Genomic DNA, 17783 nt, shown 5'->3' on the forward strand with positions numbered 1-17783 from the left:
ACCAATATATATTTTTAGATTATAGGTAAAACAAAAAAAAAGAGTGCTACTGCAATTTGAAATACATAATTGGGCCAATTACTTGTTTTGCTTTTTTCCATTGTCTCAACATATTATTTCTCATTGAGCCCAATGTTAACAGACTATTGACACAATTGATCAAATTAAATTCACAGAAATTCAGTTGGGAGAATTGAACATTTTCAATGTTACCAGTCACTAGAAAATTTTGAGTTGTAGAGGTCTGAAAATGTTTACAGTGTAGTAATCAAGTAAAATGACTCAAGTACTTTACACCCCTGGCTGAAACTACACTGGTACAAGATAGACACACGTCCCCTTCTAATTCAGAACACTTCCAGTTGATTGGATTTTCTTAATTATCGCTCTGATGGTGGAAATGGGCATTTTCAGTGTCTTTTATAGCCAGTTCCTATTTGTGAAGCAACCTTTTGCTGCACATCACAGCTATGTTATTTGGTCTTATCCATTGTGATGAATGACTAAGGGAGTTTGGCCTGTGTATTACTTACTATTTATATCCCTGTGAACAGATACTGTATATTTAACAAAGTAATGTGTTGTATTTGCAATTCTTTGTTTTCAATGAGAGGAGAGTCTTTTTCTTAATTGTTTGAGCAAAAGATTAAAAGAGTTTTTTTCACAGCCTTCTTTGCTCAATATTAGTGGAGGGCACCAGAGTTATTATAGTTTTCATTTTAGTTTTATTATTATTTTTTAATTAGCTTTTATTTTTAGATCTTTAGTTTTTATGTTAATTTTAGTAAAAGTTATAGCAATTTTGGTATATGCTTTTGTCATTTTATAATTTTTTATGTTGCTATATAATATTAATTAATTTCTAGTTTAGTTTTATTTCAGTTTTTGTTTATTATTATAATTTTAGTGCTTTAAAATAAGTTTTTAAACTTATCTCAATTTATTTTTGAGGCAACATTTCAATTTTTCCTTTAGTTAAGTTTTTCCCCATAATTTTTAGGTCAATATTTTATTTGATTTCAATGAACAGAGACGTTTTCAAAGTTTTAATTTTAGTAAACTAAAATAACCCCGAGAAACAGATAGGGTAACGGAAGTCTATTTGAACTATAAACAGAGATTGTCTTTGCAATATCTAATCACATATTTAAAAACTACAATACTAATTTCTCATTGTTGAAAGTGATAATTAAACTTACATTTATTTATACAAAACTATGCTTCAATGGGCGTTTAGGTCGCCATTTAATTTTTTCGAGCTTGAGCCTTCTCGACCAATCACGTTCTTCGCATGTTGTTATGGAAATGACAGGTCTCTGTCACTGGTTAAACACACACACGCACACATGCAGGTTTGTATTGCTAAACTAGTGGGGACATTCCATAGACTTTCATTTTCCATATCCACTTCCATATCTTATATCAGTCTTGTGATATATTGTATCCCCTAACCCTACCCCTAAACCCAATAATCACACAAACATGTGCAAGACATTAGATTTAAAGAAAAACACTATTTGACCGAATTATGAGCCTTTTTATTTAGTGACGACCAGTAAAATGTCCTCAAAAGTGGGTTGGACACACGCACACGCGCACGCGCACGCGCACACGCACACACAGACACAGACACGCACACACACTATTCTCCATCATGATCATTTCCGACTTTATTGTTTTCTTTGCAGGTGGGGCAGACGTGGTTTTGTAGATAATTTTTGTGGTGCTCTGGCTTCAGTTCCGAGATCAACCCGGTGCTCACACCTGACACAACTGAATCTGGCTTCCAATAAACTAGGACACTCAGGTGTATATCTGCTCTGTACTTCACTGGAGAATTCACAAAATAAACTAGAAATACTCAGGTGAGGCATTTTTCTAAACAAAATTGGTGGCATCATTGCTGATTCCTGATTTACATTTTGCCATATCCATACAGTAAATGTCTCAGTAAATGATGATCAAAGAATTAAACAAAATATAGAGGATTGTGAGGAGATATTCATTTAGAGATGTATATACTGTACATTTAAGCTTTAAGCTTAACATTACATTTGTTCATTGTATAATGTTCACTGTTCATTGAAACATGCCAAATTGATGGAAAAAAATATATATGTTTGCTCTCACATCTGTACGGTATAAGAAAATAAAATAAATAAATTAAACAACACAATACACAATATGTCAGCCAGTGACGTAAAACAAAATGACCCCTAATGTTTCAATGATGTGAGCACCTGAAAAAATTAGCATTTAGCATTTGTCCTGACATTATGAAAGGATTTTACTCTAATAAATTTCACATATAACACCATAATAAATAGAAACGACCAGATATGTTAATAAAATGACACTATGTAGCAGTGTCCACATTATCTGGAGACCAGTATACCACATTGCTACAATGTTCCCCTTGGGATTAATTCACAAAGTTATTTGAGGATGTAGCCACAATGTTTCTTGGACTTTGGCCAAGATCCAATACATGGAATTTTACCAAGACGTCGTCAGAACGTGGTCACAGAATACTGTAATATCACAATGACCAAACGAAGAGAGACCTCTTCAGAACGTACAGTATTGTGTTTGCTGGGTAGTGAGGAGAACCGAATTCTCCTCCATCATCTTTGGACTGAAGCTTAGTGATCATATCATTTGGTATTGTTCTCTGCAGGTTACATCGCTGTGGTATTACAAACCAAGGTTGTGCTGCTCTAGCTTTAGCTTTGAAATCAAACACCTCACACCTGAGAGAATTGGGTCTGTCACACAATGTGCTTGGAGATTCAGGAGTAAGCCAGCTCTGTGCTGGATTGGAGAATACAAACTGTATACTGGAGATACTGAGGTAAGATCATTTTTCTAAGATACACCCCTGTTCTCTTTTTAATACAACAATACAACAAAATGATGATCATTGCTGAAGTTTACACATACTGTACTGAGTCAGTGGCAACCTTAAAAGTTTTTTAAGTTACTTTATTCTGGAGCAAAACCATCTTGAGTGACTGTTGTTTTGGTAGTCAGCAGTAAAGTAGAAGGATACATCTAAATCCAGTTGGGTAAGGCAATGTCTACAGCAGTGGTTCCATACCCTGGTCCTCGGGCCCCCCTCCTAGAATGTTTTGGATCATCACATTCGGAGAAGGTTGAGACTGTCCAAACCCCCCCGACATGGGGAACTGAGTAAGACCTGGAACGGCCCCTTTTTGGCTCGTTCACGTCCAGGAGAGGCACCTCTGGCTCAACCTTGCGAAGACGCATGACGCCGAGAAAGTTCGCTTTCTCGACGCACCCATCGCGCAGGGTGGGCTGTTTGGTGACACTGTCGAGCACTTCTCCCAGCAGTTCTCGGCAGCGAGGAAGCAGACGGAGGCAATCAGCCACATCCTACCCCGCCGCGACTCGGCCGCCAACCGGCAGCCCCGGCTCTGGCGCCCCCAAACCAGGTGGCCCCCTGGAAGAGGACGTCGAGGAGGAGACCACCGCCCCGTCACAGCCGTCGCGGAAGCAGAAGCGGCCCTAACGGGAAGACCCCAGGGAGATTACCACCATCGGGCCCGACCCCAGCCACTACATCGCTGGTCAGTCGATCCGGGACGGTCCCTGACCCGTCCCAACATCTGCTAGGCCCCTGTGCCCACTCACAAAAAAAGTTTCCTATCTCTCTGGGTGTTTTTTTTTACATCCGCTCTCACCCACTGCACGACGGTGTTCGGCAACCCGACGTTGCGTCACGGCGAGACGCAATGTTGAGCATACTCTGCAGCCCTCAGCACTCTCAAATCGACGGTGCGTTGAGCTGCATCGCCGGGCAGGTAAGTCAGCAGAGCCGATCTCCTCCCCGGGAGCCTCCCCACGGCAAGGGATCCGCACTGCCAGCCATCGAACCACCCCCCGGGAGGTCGATGATGCAGATCGTACCCCTAGCCCCCCTGTCTCGTTCCCTGGGAGCCTGACAAGAGCTTCCCAAACCGTCACGGTGGCTACGGGATACGATCGGTCGCGGCTACACGATCCAACTTGTCAGACACCCGCTCAAGTTTTGGGGCATCCTCACAACCTCAGTCAGAGGCAAGGATGCTCCCGTGCTTCGGGCTGAGGTCGCCACCCTTCCTGTGAAGGAAGCGATCGTGCTCGTCCCTCTAGCCGACATGTTCAAGCTGCCGTTCAGGATGCTCACGCAGAAGCGTGAGCATCATGGCAATCGACCTGAAGGATACGTACTTTCATGTCTCATTTCTCCCTCGTCATCGCCCCTTCCTACGGTTCGCTTTCGAGGGGCGGGAATATCAGTACAGAGTCCTCCCTTTCGGTCTGTTCCTGTCCACAAGACTCTTCACGAAGGCCGTGGAAGCCGCCCTCGCTCCCCCCAGGGAGAAGGGCGTGCAGGTATTAAACTATCTCGTCGACTGGCTTATCTTGGCACACTCACAAGATCTGTTGTGTACACACAGGGACCTGGTGCTCCGGCACCCAGATTGCTTGGGACTACAGGTCAACCGGGAAAAGAGCAAGCTCTCCCTTGTACAGAGCATCTTTTTTTCGGTATGGAACTCGACTCTGTCTCCATGACAGCGCGACTGACTACCTAGCGCGCCCAGTCAGTGTTGAACGGCTTGAACCTTTTCAAGCAGCCAGCGGTCCCCCTGAAACAATTTCAGAGGCTCCTGGGACACATGGCATCCTCGGCGGGGGTGATACCCCTCGGGTTGATGCACATGGGACTGCTGCAACACTGGCTACAGAGTCAAGTTCCCTGGAGAGTGTGGCACATGGGCAGCAGGCGTATGGTGATTACACTTCTGTGCCAACGCACCCTAACCCCCTGGTCAGGTTACAAGGCACGTTGTGGTGATGACAGAAGCCTCCCTGCAGGGTTGGGGTGCTGGGTGCAATGGGCACGCAGTGTCAGGGCGATGGACGGGCCCCCACCTGCGATGGCAGATCAACTGCCTAGAGTTGTTGGCTGTGCTACTTGCACTGAAGAGGCTACATCCTCTCGAGCCACGACCCAGTTGTAGCAAGTCTCTAGGACAGCACAACCTGATCATTAGGTTCCTAAGGGGCGCGAGAAGGCTGAATCTGCCTCGTCCGCGCTCCGTACCCTCTTGGGACCTTGATGTGCTCCTGGCGGGCCTCAAGAGCCCCCCCCCTTTGAGCCCTCAGAGATGCCGCTCTTTCTCACCTCACGATGAAGATGGCTCTCCTGATGGCGCTCGCCTCCATCAAGAGGGTAGGGGACCTACAAGCATTCTTCGTGTCCACAGATTGCCTAGAACTCGGGCCCGGTGATTCTCACGTTATCCTGAGATCCCGGCCCGGCTACGTGCCCAAAGTTTCCACCACTCCCCCTCGAGACCAGGTGGTGAACTTGCAGGCGCTCACCACCTGGGAGGAAGACCCATCCCCATCAGTGTTGTGTCCAGTACGCGCATTGCGCCTCTACTTGGACCGCACACAGAGCTTCAGGAGCTCTGAGCAGCTCTTTGTCTGTTTTGGAGGTCAGCAGAAGGGGAGGGCTGTCTCAAAACAGAGGTTAGCGCACTAGATAATGGACGCCGTCAATACGGCGTACCGGTCCCAAGATTGCCCGTGCCCACTGGCAGTGAGAGCTCACTCCACCTGGAGTATAGCCTCCTCGTGGGCACTGGCTCAGGGCATCTCTCTGGCAGACATCTGCAGAGCTGCGAGTTGGGCTATGCCCAACACCTTCGGGAGGTTCTACAGCCTCCGCGTAAAACCGGTGTCAGCTCGAGTCTTGCATGGCAACAGGTAAGACCGGCGGCCGGTAGGGCGTACGCCTGCGAAAGCACCTTCCCCCCTCCTAGGTGGGTCAGCGTGCTATTTTCGCCTCCCTTCTTCCCCCACCGGGTGAAGAACAGGCATTCCATCCATCACTAAGCACCTCCTGCGGGCGGGCTGGGCAGAGCAGCCCTGCCCCTTTAGGCTGGGTACCAGCTGAGTTATTTACCGCATAGCTCTAACCGGACCTAGTGCTCCAGACGTAGTAACCCCCCAGCAGGGCGGTTCCGTCTGATGTATCCTCATGATTGGTTCCCACCTTGGCAACCCATGACCTTCCCTAGGTGGACCTCCACCTTGTGGTAAACACCTTCAGTCCGCACATTCCTCCCATGAGTTCTCCCGTACCGGCGAGACCATGTTGGTGTCTCCACTAAACTCCTCCCTACGGTAGGAAGTGGTCTCTGTAGCGCCTCCCCTCATTGAGGAAATAGTGCTTACCCAGTGGCCCTTACGGTACCGAGCGGCTTCTCGCTGTTAGAGAAACAAGGCCACCGGCTGTGACGGCCGAAGGCAGGGGCTTCCCACCTTTTCCAAAAGCTCTGGGACCCCATACCTATCCACTGGAAGGTTACAATTTCGCGCTAGCGCTCACGTCTGACATGCCCAGGCCAGTCACCGTCACTTCGCTAGAGATTGTGATGTGGCACAGCGCCGTGGCGTTTTCCATAGGAACCCCATATGTTGGTTCGACACAACGTCGAGAGACCGACAGAAAAGGAAGATCTTGGTTATGGATGTAACCTCAGTTCCCTGATGGAGGGAACGAGACATTGTGTCCTTCATGCCACAACGCGTGCCGCCCGCTGCAGCAGTCGTGAGAGGCTCTCAGGCTCCTCAGCCCAAAGGTGAATGAATGCAGCACGCCGTCTCCCTTTTAAACCCGATATCCGGGGGCGGATTCTGGCATGCAAATTTCATTCGCCAATTTCATTGGCCTTTTCTAAGTCTAGTCGAAGTTGATAGGTTCTCAAGACAAACCCCCATCTGTCGGTACCCTCCATCAGGTAACTGAGGTTACATCCGTAACCAAGATGTTTTAGTTGTTGCCGCTGAAACCGTCTATAGGTCGTTTATACAAGGAACTTCTTAACAAAAATAAACTTTACATTAAAATATCTTTAACTTGCAATATCTTTCACTTTGCATTTCTGAAATAACTTGTCTTGTGGAACACCAAAGTTGTAACCTTCAAAAACAGATTAAACAGAGAGTTTACACGACACTGATATTACGACAAATGGCATAAGGAAAGTATGTGAACTAAACTAAAATAAAAAAGTTTTCTTTTTTGCAGTTTGAGAGAATGTTGTATTACAGATGAAAGCTGTGCTGCTCTGGGTTCAGCTCTGAAATTCAACCCCTCACACCTGACAGAACTGGATCTGTCAGGCAATAGAATAGCAATGCCTGGAAAGAATTTACTCGATGAACTAAAGGATAGTCCAGATTATAAACTGGACAGAGTAATGTAAGTACTAATAATTCAACGCAAAAATTAATCATTTCATTTTAGTTTATTCATACATACATTATGTAGACTTATTTTAAAGAGTCTGTGCTCTTAACAAGTTAATTGCTTTATATTTACATAATTTATTGTAAAAAATATTTTTCTCTGCCCTGTCTATTCTGCACCTTGAGAGCTTAGAGGTTGACTATAAATTAATTCTTTGTTTGTTGTGAACCACAACAAAGAAAACGTCACATTAAAGACACACATTACAATTTAGTCACCTTTTGCCAGAATGCATGTGAGGGTAACAAATGAAGAACAAAAACTTAAAACTTGATTGAAAATAAAAAAAATACCAAGAGTTTCAGAGAGTTAGTGAGCAGGTTAACTCCCTTAGACAGTGGTTCTCAAACTTTTCAGATCAAGTACCTTTAATAAAATTAGTTGTTCCAGGTACCATGACAGCCATATAAAATCATATGAATAAACACTCAAATTAATAGTAGAGCTGTGAATCTTTATCTTTACACCTCGTCCTCCAATTCTAACGTATTAGGCTATTAATAATACAAACACTGTTTTATTTACCAGCCAGTAATAGTGGACACAAAACATTTTTCTGTAGTGCACTGTAAACAGGGCTCTGTAAATGACTCTGTAAGGCCGGATTCACATTTCGCGTCTTTTCCGCCCGCATATTTGTTATTTTAAATGTAGATGCGCGGCAGCAGCGCGGAAATAGGGGGCGACGCGGTCGCGATGCGCATGCGGTGCGACGTGCTCTTTTTTTCAGGCACGTCGGCGCCGCATCGAGATGAAAAAATCTCAACTTTTCAGAAAGGCGCAAGCGCACCGCAGGTCATGTGACAACAACCAACCAGCCGATATAGACAAGCTCAATGAAGATGGAGACAGATGATCACAGCATAACTAAATCTAATAGCAGAGTTATTGCAAGGTATTTCCAGTGCATATAATCCATATATCCTTTGTTTATACCTCCTCGTCTCAACAGCTATCGTGGCCCATGGTTGCTTAGCAACGGCAGATGCTCTGCGTGCGCAACTGCCGGAGCGCTTTATAAAAAAGGAGAAAGCAGCACGTCTCGCGTTTTGCGCGCGGTTTTAGACGCGAAATGTGAATCGAGCCTAAAAAAGGAGAAAGCAGCACGTCTCGCGTTTTGTGCGCGGTTTTAGACGCGAAATGTGAATCGAGCCTAACAAAATTATGAGCAGGCATTAGCGTCATTTCCCTGTTAAGGCTGGTGGGGGCGCTGTTTAAATTATTTAAGGGAATCGGCCTTTGTCGTTCGTTCTCTCTCTCTTTCTCTCTCTTCCGCTTTGTGCCGAGTGGCGTAGGTATGCACGTTTGGGTTTACATGTGCGGTTGTGTACGTTTCAGTCTTGTGACCCTCTGGCGAAGTGTGTATTACTGGGGAGTTGCGTGAGATGAGAGCAGTGGCGGTTCTACATTGAATTACACCCTGGGTGATATACAAATAACTGGCCATTGTGGCCAAAGCGCTCCGTTTGACTTTTCCGAGATCTTCTACTCTTCCCTGTGGACGACCTCTGACCTACTTTCTGTACGATCTGAATTTCTGCGTTTTGAATTTTAGAAAATTGAATTTGATGTTCCGAATTTCTTCTTCATCTTGAAAACGTGAGGCTGTATTAAAAAAAAAACTGGATATTTGCAATCTAAGAATTCAGAGCAAAAATTATGTTGTTTGAAAATGCATGCCTATAAAACTCTGCCTTAAAAAAAGCAATTGTGTTAAATTTCAAATGTTCAATATTCAAGTAAAAAAAATTCAAATTCGAAATCAAAATCTAATTCAAAACTATTTTAACTCCCATATAATATTCAGTTTTGTTAAAAAACACTTGTCAATAATTCAGATTTACGAAATTCAAATTCAGATTGTTTTGTCATATTTCTGGCTCCATACTAATATAGCTCTTTTACTGAACTCTTCAGCGTCTCACTGCTGGTAACGAAACAGCGCCTCCATTGTTTCGTAACTGCAGTTACGAAGTGCCTTCGTACAGATGTAATAACGTAAAACGTTAACAGGGATATCCCGACTATTTTGATGATTACTTTGGGCTCTACGTGGCTGCTGACATGGCTTATTGGTTAAGTCCACCCCTTCCTTTTGGTGGCCCCTGGTAGCTCGGGGCCCCAGGCGATTGCCTACCTTTGCCTAATGGTAAGTCCGCCCCTGAGTATAATTAATTATTTTCTACTCTGAACTTAACTCACGAGTCAGCAGTATTGATTGATGACGCGTCGTGAAAACACACTAGGCTTGTTCGACTTGATACGGCGCCGCAAGATCCGACAGGCGGATGACATCAAAGTACAGCGAGAGCCATTTGAAAAAACATAAAATGTTTAGTTTCGAATCGCTCTCGCGGTACTTTGATGTCAACCGCCTGTCGGATCTTGCAGCGCCGCATCAAGTCGAACAAGCCTACTAACTGTGCGTTCAGACCACCGCCGTCGAGAGCGTCAAAGTGGCCGGAAGTCATTAATTTTCAATGTGAGCCGGCGGCAAGGTGCCGTTGAGGGCGTCAAGGAGAGTTGAAATCAGGTCAACTTTATGGTAATGAGCTATGACGCGGTTCGGCGGCAACCAATCGGAACGTAGAAGTCCATCTCTTGAGATGATTCCAGAGAAAGCAGCCCTGTAAATTTTGGTTCTGACCACATTAGTTCCCAAGCAAAATGGAGGAGAAGTTGATAATTGCTGTGGCGGGTTCCCAATCCTATACGACGCGTCCCTGTTTGCGTACAGGGACATAAATAAAAAAAAAATATGCGTGGACCAAGGTGTCTGAGATTGTTTGTGTTCCTGGTGAGTTGCTGATGATGTGCATTAACGTTATACATTTTCTGTAAATAAGCGGGAATTTCATGCTAACTTGAGCGCCAGAACATGCAAAACAGTGTTACTGCTGCAGAATATTATTTCGTTAGCAAACGTGTAACTACAATAAAGTTTTTTCCACCGATCAATTTCTTGTGGTCAGTCTGCACAAGATCAACAAGCTTGTTTGCTTTGCGGCCCCTTTAAATACAAGATAAGATTTCAATCTACGTCAGAGCGTCAGCGCGCCCAAGACTCTTTCTACAGCGTTGTTGGCAGGGCGGCCAGAGAGATTTTTGACGCTCTCGACGGCGGCAGTCTGAATGCACAGTAAGTGACCACATAATCGTTTTGTATTACCTATTTTTATTAGCCATTTCACACAGCTTCTGTGCACGGCACCTTCTCAGCAAGCAGGGGCACCAATTCCCCACACAGTGAAATGATAGATAATAGAAAACCGCTTCGCAGTGGCGGCGCAGAGGATTCTTACTTTTTTTTAACTGCTCGTGCCGCCCCTCATGTATCATGAAAAATGCCTCGCCGGGCGTCTGCCCGTGCCAAAAACCGCTACTGGAGGAGAGCAATGGTGGTGAGAGCTTTTGTAGTTTTCACTTTGGTTCAGTGCATTACATGAATTGGGTTTATTTGTTGTTTTGCTGTGATAAAGTTGAACTTGTTTGGTAAATGATTTAGTGTTCCTGTTATTTCTTTTTGTTTTATTTGTTTTGGAAAGAGTGTTTGTTTGTTATTTTCCCAGGCCTGGAAATTGACACAAGAACGGTGTAAGCCGATTACAGCTGTTTCCATTTTTTTGTCTCTTTTGTCAAGACAGGAAACAAGTATAAAAACACACTACCCATGATACTACATGTTAACAATGAGTCACTTTTTAAACACTTAAACACTTTTTAAATTTGATCCTTATTTATACTGCAACATACTTAAGTCACCATACATCTACATTAAAGAGTGGTGGCTATTTTCCCATGTAGTGCACTTCCTCCGCCAACAAACTATGTGCATAGCTGTACTATGTTCATGTTCGTGTAACCAAACCGTCAGTAACAGTGACAGATGCTTAAATTCTGTGTTGTACTCGTTGACGAATCGTCGAGTTTCAGTCAACTGAATGTTTATCTTATCCGCCGTGCACACACCGCGCAAAATAGATGCTGAGAAAACGAGCTTTTCCAACTGAATGAAAGCTGTGCACCTTTTGTGGACAAAAGGGGTCTGAAATTCGCTAAATATAGTGCCAAAGTCACTAAATTGTCACCGGTATGTGCGCGACTGTGTGTGACACGGGACCTGAATGGCAAGGATCGTGGCTAATTGTGGCCGTCAAAGGAATCGCCCACTTTCAACATACATTTTCATGATAATTTACTCACGCCTGTTGTCATCCAAGATGTTTATGTATTTTTTTCTTTAGTCGAAAAGAAATTAAGGTTTTTGATGAAGACATTCCAGGATTTTTCTCCATATAGTGGACTTCAATGGACTCCAAACGGTTATTCATCATCTGGTATCGTTTAAAGCCCTTTGAAGCTGCACTGAAACTGTCATTTTGACCTTCAACCGTTTGGAGTCCATTGAAGTCCACTATATGGAGAAAAATCCTGGAATGTTTTCATCAAAAACCTTAAAGGTGTGATGAACTGGGCTTGTTTATTGTTTTATACTGTTGTATGAGGTCTACTTATGACGTTCACCTGATGTTTACATTCAAAAACATAAAAATCAATAAGTAATAGGCTATTTTCTACCCGGGTTTTGAGGCCAGCTCTACAAACGCTCAGTTTTAATGGGTGTGCCGCACTGAAGACTTTATAAGTAAACGCCCACTGCTTTGATTGGATAGTATGGAGGAATTTCATGATATGTCTTTATGTTTTTGATCATTATTCACTATTGCTCTTCGTTTTAAACACATGTGTATGAGATTCTGAAAAGCACCCTGCACAGCTGTGTTTTTGATGTCTGGCAGTGTTTATGAAATCTGGGGACTTTTTCCGGCCCCAACCCTACAGTATGACCAAATCTGGGCAGGTTCCGCCCCGTTACTATGACTACAATCTACATTGAGCAAGGCCACAGTTTTGCCACAGATAAAGACAAGAGTAGGAGGTGAAGAAGGGGAAACAGGTCATGATGACCATGACATAATTGTGGTGGGCGAGGATATATAAAAATATATTTTAAAAATTAGGTAATAGCCAGCGTACCACCATTAGATACGTACCTTGTTGCCTGGGATATATTGGTGGCAGAAAATCAACAATTGGTTAATAAAAATAAGAGATAACGGGAATCTACCTGATTGGTTTTAGAAAGGACCACCTTTCAGAAGTTTCACTATAACTGTAGACTGGAAAACACTTGGTTTTTAGATGACTTGGAACATCTCACTTTGTTTGGCTCGATCAAATAAAGTTAACTCCTTGACACCTGGACCCTTCTTTGTCTGAGAGATTATTTGAACTACAAGACTGATATTTTTCCACAACAATAGCAGTTTGCGTAGTTGGAGCCTTCTGTGAATTTGGTTAGAGACGTAACGTTAGGTTACACATTTGCAACATTCACAGTTTTTGCACGGCATTAGTATTATCTGGAGACCTCATGTGATTTATAAATGACCTCCCCACATCAGTATTTCATGTGACGCATTCGCATGGGATGATTTTACTCAAATTTACTGACTCCCGGATGTGATGGCAAGGTTTTGCGTATAGTTTGTATAGCCTATAGTTGTATTGCGTTTAATGATATATGACCATACCTGTCAGCATTTGAGACCCGTGATCGCGAACTGGACAAAAGATCACGCGATCGCAGGTCTCGAATGTTAAGAGAGTTTCCACGATAGATAAATAAACAAACGGGAGACTCCCGGTAACTTATGGATATGACCCAGCACAACCTCCATTATTTGCAAACGGTGGATAAAACCTTGAAAAATGATATATGAGCCCGCCAAATCACAGAAATCCCGATTCGCACGGGCTTAAGATCACAGACAACCTCTGCAATTAATACAAATGACTAGAGGTCCCCAGGTAACACTAATCTCATGCGAATAGAGCTCAGGGCATATCAAGCGATCTCTAACAAAGCAATAGTGACGCATAGTACAAAAATGTTTTACTCACATAAGATTGCTGCGCCATTCCTATCGGACAAACGCTCCATGTTTTTCCCACATGAGCCGGAACGTCTTTAAAAATAAATTTTAACCAAGCATTCCTAATATCGGAATCCGAAGGAATGCAGCGACTGTATTCTTCCACACCCAGGGATGGCACAATATTTAGCTATCTTTAACGGCATGTTTGTTTATTGCTTGCTCTCTCTATCTGGTTCCGCGCCACTTGTGTTACTTCAGAATTGTCATGCGCGAATCAGTGGGCGGGGCTAGAGAAGTAGTCATTGATATTCTTTCTGTGGAGGCGGTGTTCAATGTAATCTCAGTAACAAGGGCATTTTCAGTTCTGACACTTACTGTCATGGTCCTGGTCGGGGTTTCGATTTGCTCTTGGGTTGTGGTGTTGTTGTTGAGCACTTGGGGAGTCGCCGGCTAGCCACGTGCTCAGTGTCTGCGTCACTTTCCCAGCCCTTGTGTCTTCGATAGGATCTCTCTGCACGGGTGATTTTCCACTCAGCACTCGCACGTCTGTTTTATTGTCTACTCATTTAGCGTTCTCATTCCTATTATTGCCACCGCACCTGTAGCCCATTCCCCGCTCATTTATTTCCCTTTATTACCCATCTGTTTCTCTTGTCGTGTGTCTGACCGTTGCATGTTTTAGTGCCTGTGCAGACTGACCTAGGACTAGTGTGTCTAGCCTCGTATATGGGGGATTTATTAACTTTGTGGGGACTTACAGAAAATCTACAAAGCTATATTAAAGACAAACAATGTGGAAAGAATATTTAACATGGAAGATAAATAAATATAAGTATACTTAAACATCAAGAGAACAGCTGTATAACAAACATAGACTCACACTTTACTGCAGCGGCGTTTGTCAAAGCTATCGGCGCGCTTCATTGATTTAAACCTCGAGTAGATGCAGATGCGTGTTGAATTAACGCTTTACAGCAATAACAACAGCTTTTAACATGAGAAACTTACACGCAGCTCATCGGAGAGAGTGAGAGACTCACAAGCGTCTGTCTGCTCCCGCTCTGTGTTTGAGCTGCCTGTCACGCGCTGGCTGAGTTACATCGACCAATGATAAATAAAAGACAATTCATACAACTATATTAAAATTGCACATAGGCTGAGGTGTATTCATATTTATCTATCATGAATTAAACATTTGAAATTGTATTTAAAACATGAAATGTAAATTAATATATAGAGTTTATAATTTTCTGTCGTGTCACGCACCACCAGGGGTCGCGTAACACAGTTTGAGAACCACTGCACTGCCCTTATATCTGGCATAACATGACAGACATTACACTAATGGTAAGTTTTATCCACACGTAAAACTATACAACATAATTTTTTTGCAGTATGCTTGGTCAACGGATGTCACGACGTATAGTTTCCCGATCACTGACAAACCCATGTAAGTAAACAATACTAATAAAGAATCTGTTATTTTGTTAAACGGTTTTAGGTTAAATCAGCCCACAGATGTACCAAAACATAGTTTACATAGTGAGTGGAACATTTAAAAAAAACGTAAATGTAGACGTAACATAACATTTTCTATTTGTTTCCATATCCACACTTGAAAACTACAAAATGTCAAACAATCTTCATTAGGTTGTGATTGATTATTTTATTGTTTCAATGTTTTTACATATATTTTTGGAACATTTTATTTTATTTAACATTTTTGTGAACAACACACTGTTACAGTAAAAACAAAAATACAATAATAATAATAAACGTAATAAAACATAAAAAATGTAACAAAATGAATAAAATAAATAAACAATCCCTGACAATCTTATCCAAAGAAAGTTAAACAGTAGCACTTGACAGAATGTAGAATCCTTGTAGAATCTACGTAGGTTATTTTCTTTTAGACAGATGTGTTTCAATTAGTGCTCGTTTTTGTTGAAAAAAGGCTGATTCAACCAGAGCCATTGAAATACAGAGTTACGACACTCGATCTCGTCGCCGTGTGGTCACGTGGTCCATGGAGCGCTCAATAGTTCCAAACAAATCCGTGCTGTCAACCTATTTGAATGGATTTTAGCGGAACAGACAACAGCAACTATATTTGCCTATATATTTGCTAAATATATTAGCACATTGTGTACAATGATTACTACATTGACTACATTTATAGCAGCATTTGTCCGGGTAGTTATATGAATATAAGTTCTATGAATGTAAGATATGTTTGCCAACTTGTTAAAATGTATAAACATGCCGTTATTTTACCCACGGTACAACAAATGAGTTTGCGAGACACAGAAATAAACGGTCTTCAGTGCAGTTTTGGAACTATTGGATGCTCCATGACGCGAGTTACTTCCGCATTCCAGTCTTACTATGGGGGTCTATGGCAGTGTTGTAACTGTATTTCAACGCCAAATCTGCTATCATTTACTCACATGTATTTATCTGTTTCAGGTTTCGTCTCTCCATCCATTATACCACCGTGGGCACCTTCATCAATTCACTGGGATTGCCTTTCTGGCTAAACCATTAACAATATATGTAGTATAATTAAGGGGAGGGGAGGGGAAACCATCAAGTAAAAAGAACACTGCGTGCATTGTCATGTCTCTTCCTAACATTTTACTTATCTCACTTTTAATTCCGTGCCAATACACCTGTATTTTGGGACATTCCCAGAATAAGTGAGCATAGTCCCCTATCTCGCCATTTTGATAGTGGTGAAGAACTATGAAATTTAGCAACCACCAATGGAACCCTGAAATATCTCATTTTCATTTGTAATGTTTTTATATTTTATTGTGATTTTAAGTTGTATTCGTGCAAAATGTGATTTTTTTCTGAACTGTTAATACCAACAGTTTTAGATGATATACCATACTTGTCTGTAGCAGCTGGCATTGATACTAGAAAGGTATCAGACTCAACAGACAGCTTTGATGGCAATGTAACAAAATAGCTGAGAAGTAATCCTCAAGGTCTTGTCTGTGGCATTTCTTTATAAACGGCATAAATGTAAATGTGTATAATGAAGTAATGATTCAGTTCAATTACAAGTTTATTTGTTTAGCGCTTTTCATAGTTTACACTGTTGCAACGCAGCTTTACAGAAGACACAATGTAGAATATACATGAAACAAAAAATAAATTTTAAATAGTTAATTAAGAGCATTCATCCTCTGAAGTCTTGCATTGGCTGGTGTCGTCTTTCTATAGGAGGCTGGATCCGCGGACCCATCCCTGCAGGAGAAGCATGCATGTGAACCTTGAATAAAGATCACAAATGTTTGATTTGAAAGTGTTGAGATGTCTCACCTGTACGCTAACATCTGTGCTTTCGAGTATGTCACATGTCCTCGTTTTCATGGAGATCATGAGCGCATTGTTGCTGAAACACTGATTCACCCAATCGACAAAACCGCCCAGTATCATTAAAGCTGAGAAAAAAGTTGAGCTGTGAGATGCGGGATGAAGAGATTTACTCAATGTTCTGATACAGATGGCTTTTTAGCTTTCAGCAGTACGGCTCGCATCTTACATAGCGTTATTTGTGAAAATGTTAAATCGCATCCACAAAGCACAAACAATTTGACATTCACACTCTCATTGTTTTGACTAGAAGGGATACAGTTACCTCCACTGGGCATGCGCTATTCAATACCACATCATTTTTGTCATGCTGAAAACAGTTTATTAATTGTTTTTTTATTATTATAAGGTTCGGTTTAGGGTTGGGGTAGTGTAGGCATTAGCTAATGTAATTTATTGTAATTATATGGCGAGATTTTGCACCACTTCCGGCCGTAGCTGTATCCTTTCTAGCAACAACCCGCTCTCATGCGCTTCCCGAAATTACGTCACACCCAACATAATGTTCCTATTGGATCCTATGGTTTAAAATTTGACATGTGCACTCACTGTGGAAATTGATCAAATACGATTTGTCTGTTTTTAATGATTTTTCATATTTTTTTGGACACAAAGGGGACAACAGTTAAATACATCGTCTAAATAAGCATACAGTTACAAGCATGAATGAATATGTTTTCGAAGGAAGAGATGTTTTTAGCAGATTTCATAGCGGTCACAGACAATATTCCAGTTTTAAAACTTTATGCAAAATAAGTTCAAGGTGCCATTTATTATTTTAGGGCCAAAAATTACTTACTACATGTGCGTTGACTAGGATTTGTTTTCTATTCATTTTACTCTGTGCATGTTTATGCTTAGTGTACCCAACAAGTTTTACAAAAAATAACGTTTGGGTTTTATGGGGTAACTGTAATAAATTGACTGACACATTTTTTATTAATATAATTATTATTTTTATTGTAGCCTTTATAATCAGTTTTGTTTTTGTTAGGGCTGTCGAACGATTAATCATGATTAATCGTATCCAGAATAAAAGTTTGTGTTTACATAATATATGTCTGTGTACTGTGCATATTCATTTTGTACCATAAACACACACATACATGTGTACAATTTTTTTCACATGCATT

At 42.1% G+C, this 17783-nt stretch overlaps 1 protein-coding gene across 1 annotated transcript; it reads left to right on the forward strand.

Annotated features, from left to right (window-relative positions):
* Positions 1–954: 954 nt before the first annotated feature.
* Positions 955–17646, forward strand: LOC130550014 (ribonuclease inhibitor-like). Its single transcript, XM_057327349.1, has 5 exons — positions 955–1865; positions 2678–2851; positions 7106–7279; positions 14661–14716; positions 15736–17646. The coding sequence occupies exons 1-5, from the start codon at positions 1561–1563 to the stop codon at positions 15804–15806; spliced, it is 780 nt and encodes a 259-aa protein (XP_057183332.1). The 5' UTR covers positions 955–1560; the 3' UTR covers positions 15807–17646.
* The last annotated feature ends 137 nt before the right edge of the window (positions 17647–17783 follow it).

The sequence above is a fragment of the Triplophysa rosa genome, unplaced genomic scaffold, assembly GCF_024868665.1.
Source record: "Triplophysa rosa unplaced genomic scaffold, Trosa_1v2 scaffold218_ERROPOS846334, whole genome shotgun sequence".
In the NCBI taxonomy this organism is placed as follows: Eukaryota; Metazoa; Chordata; class Actinopteri; order Cypriniformes; family Nemacheilidae; genus Triplophysa; species Triplophysa rosa.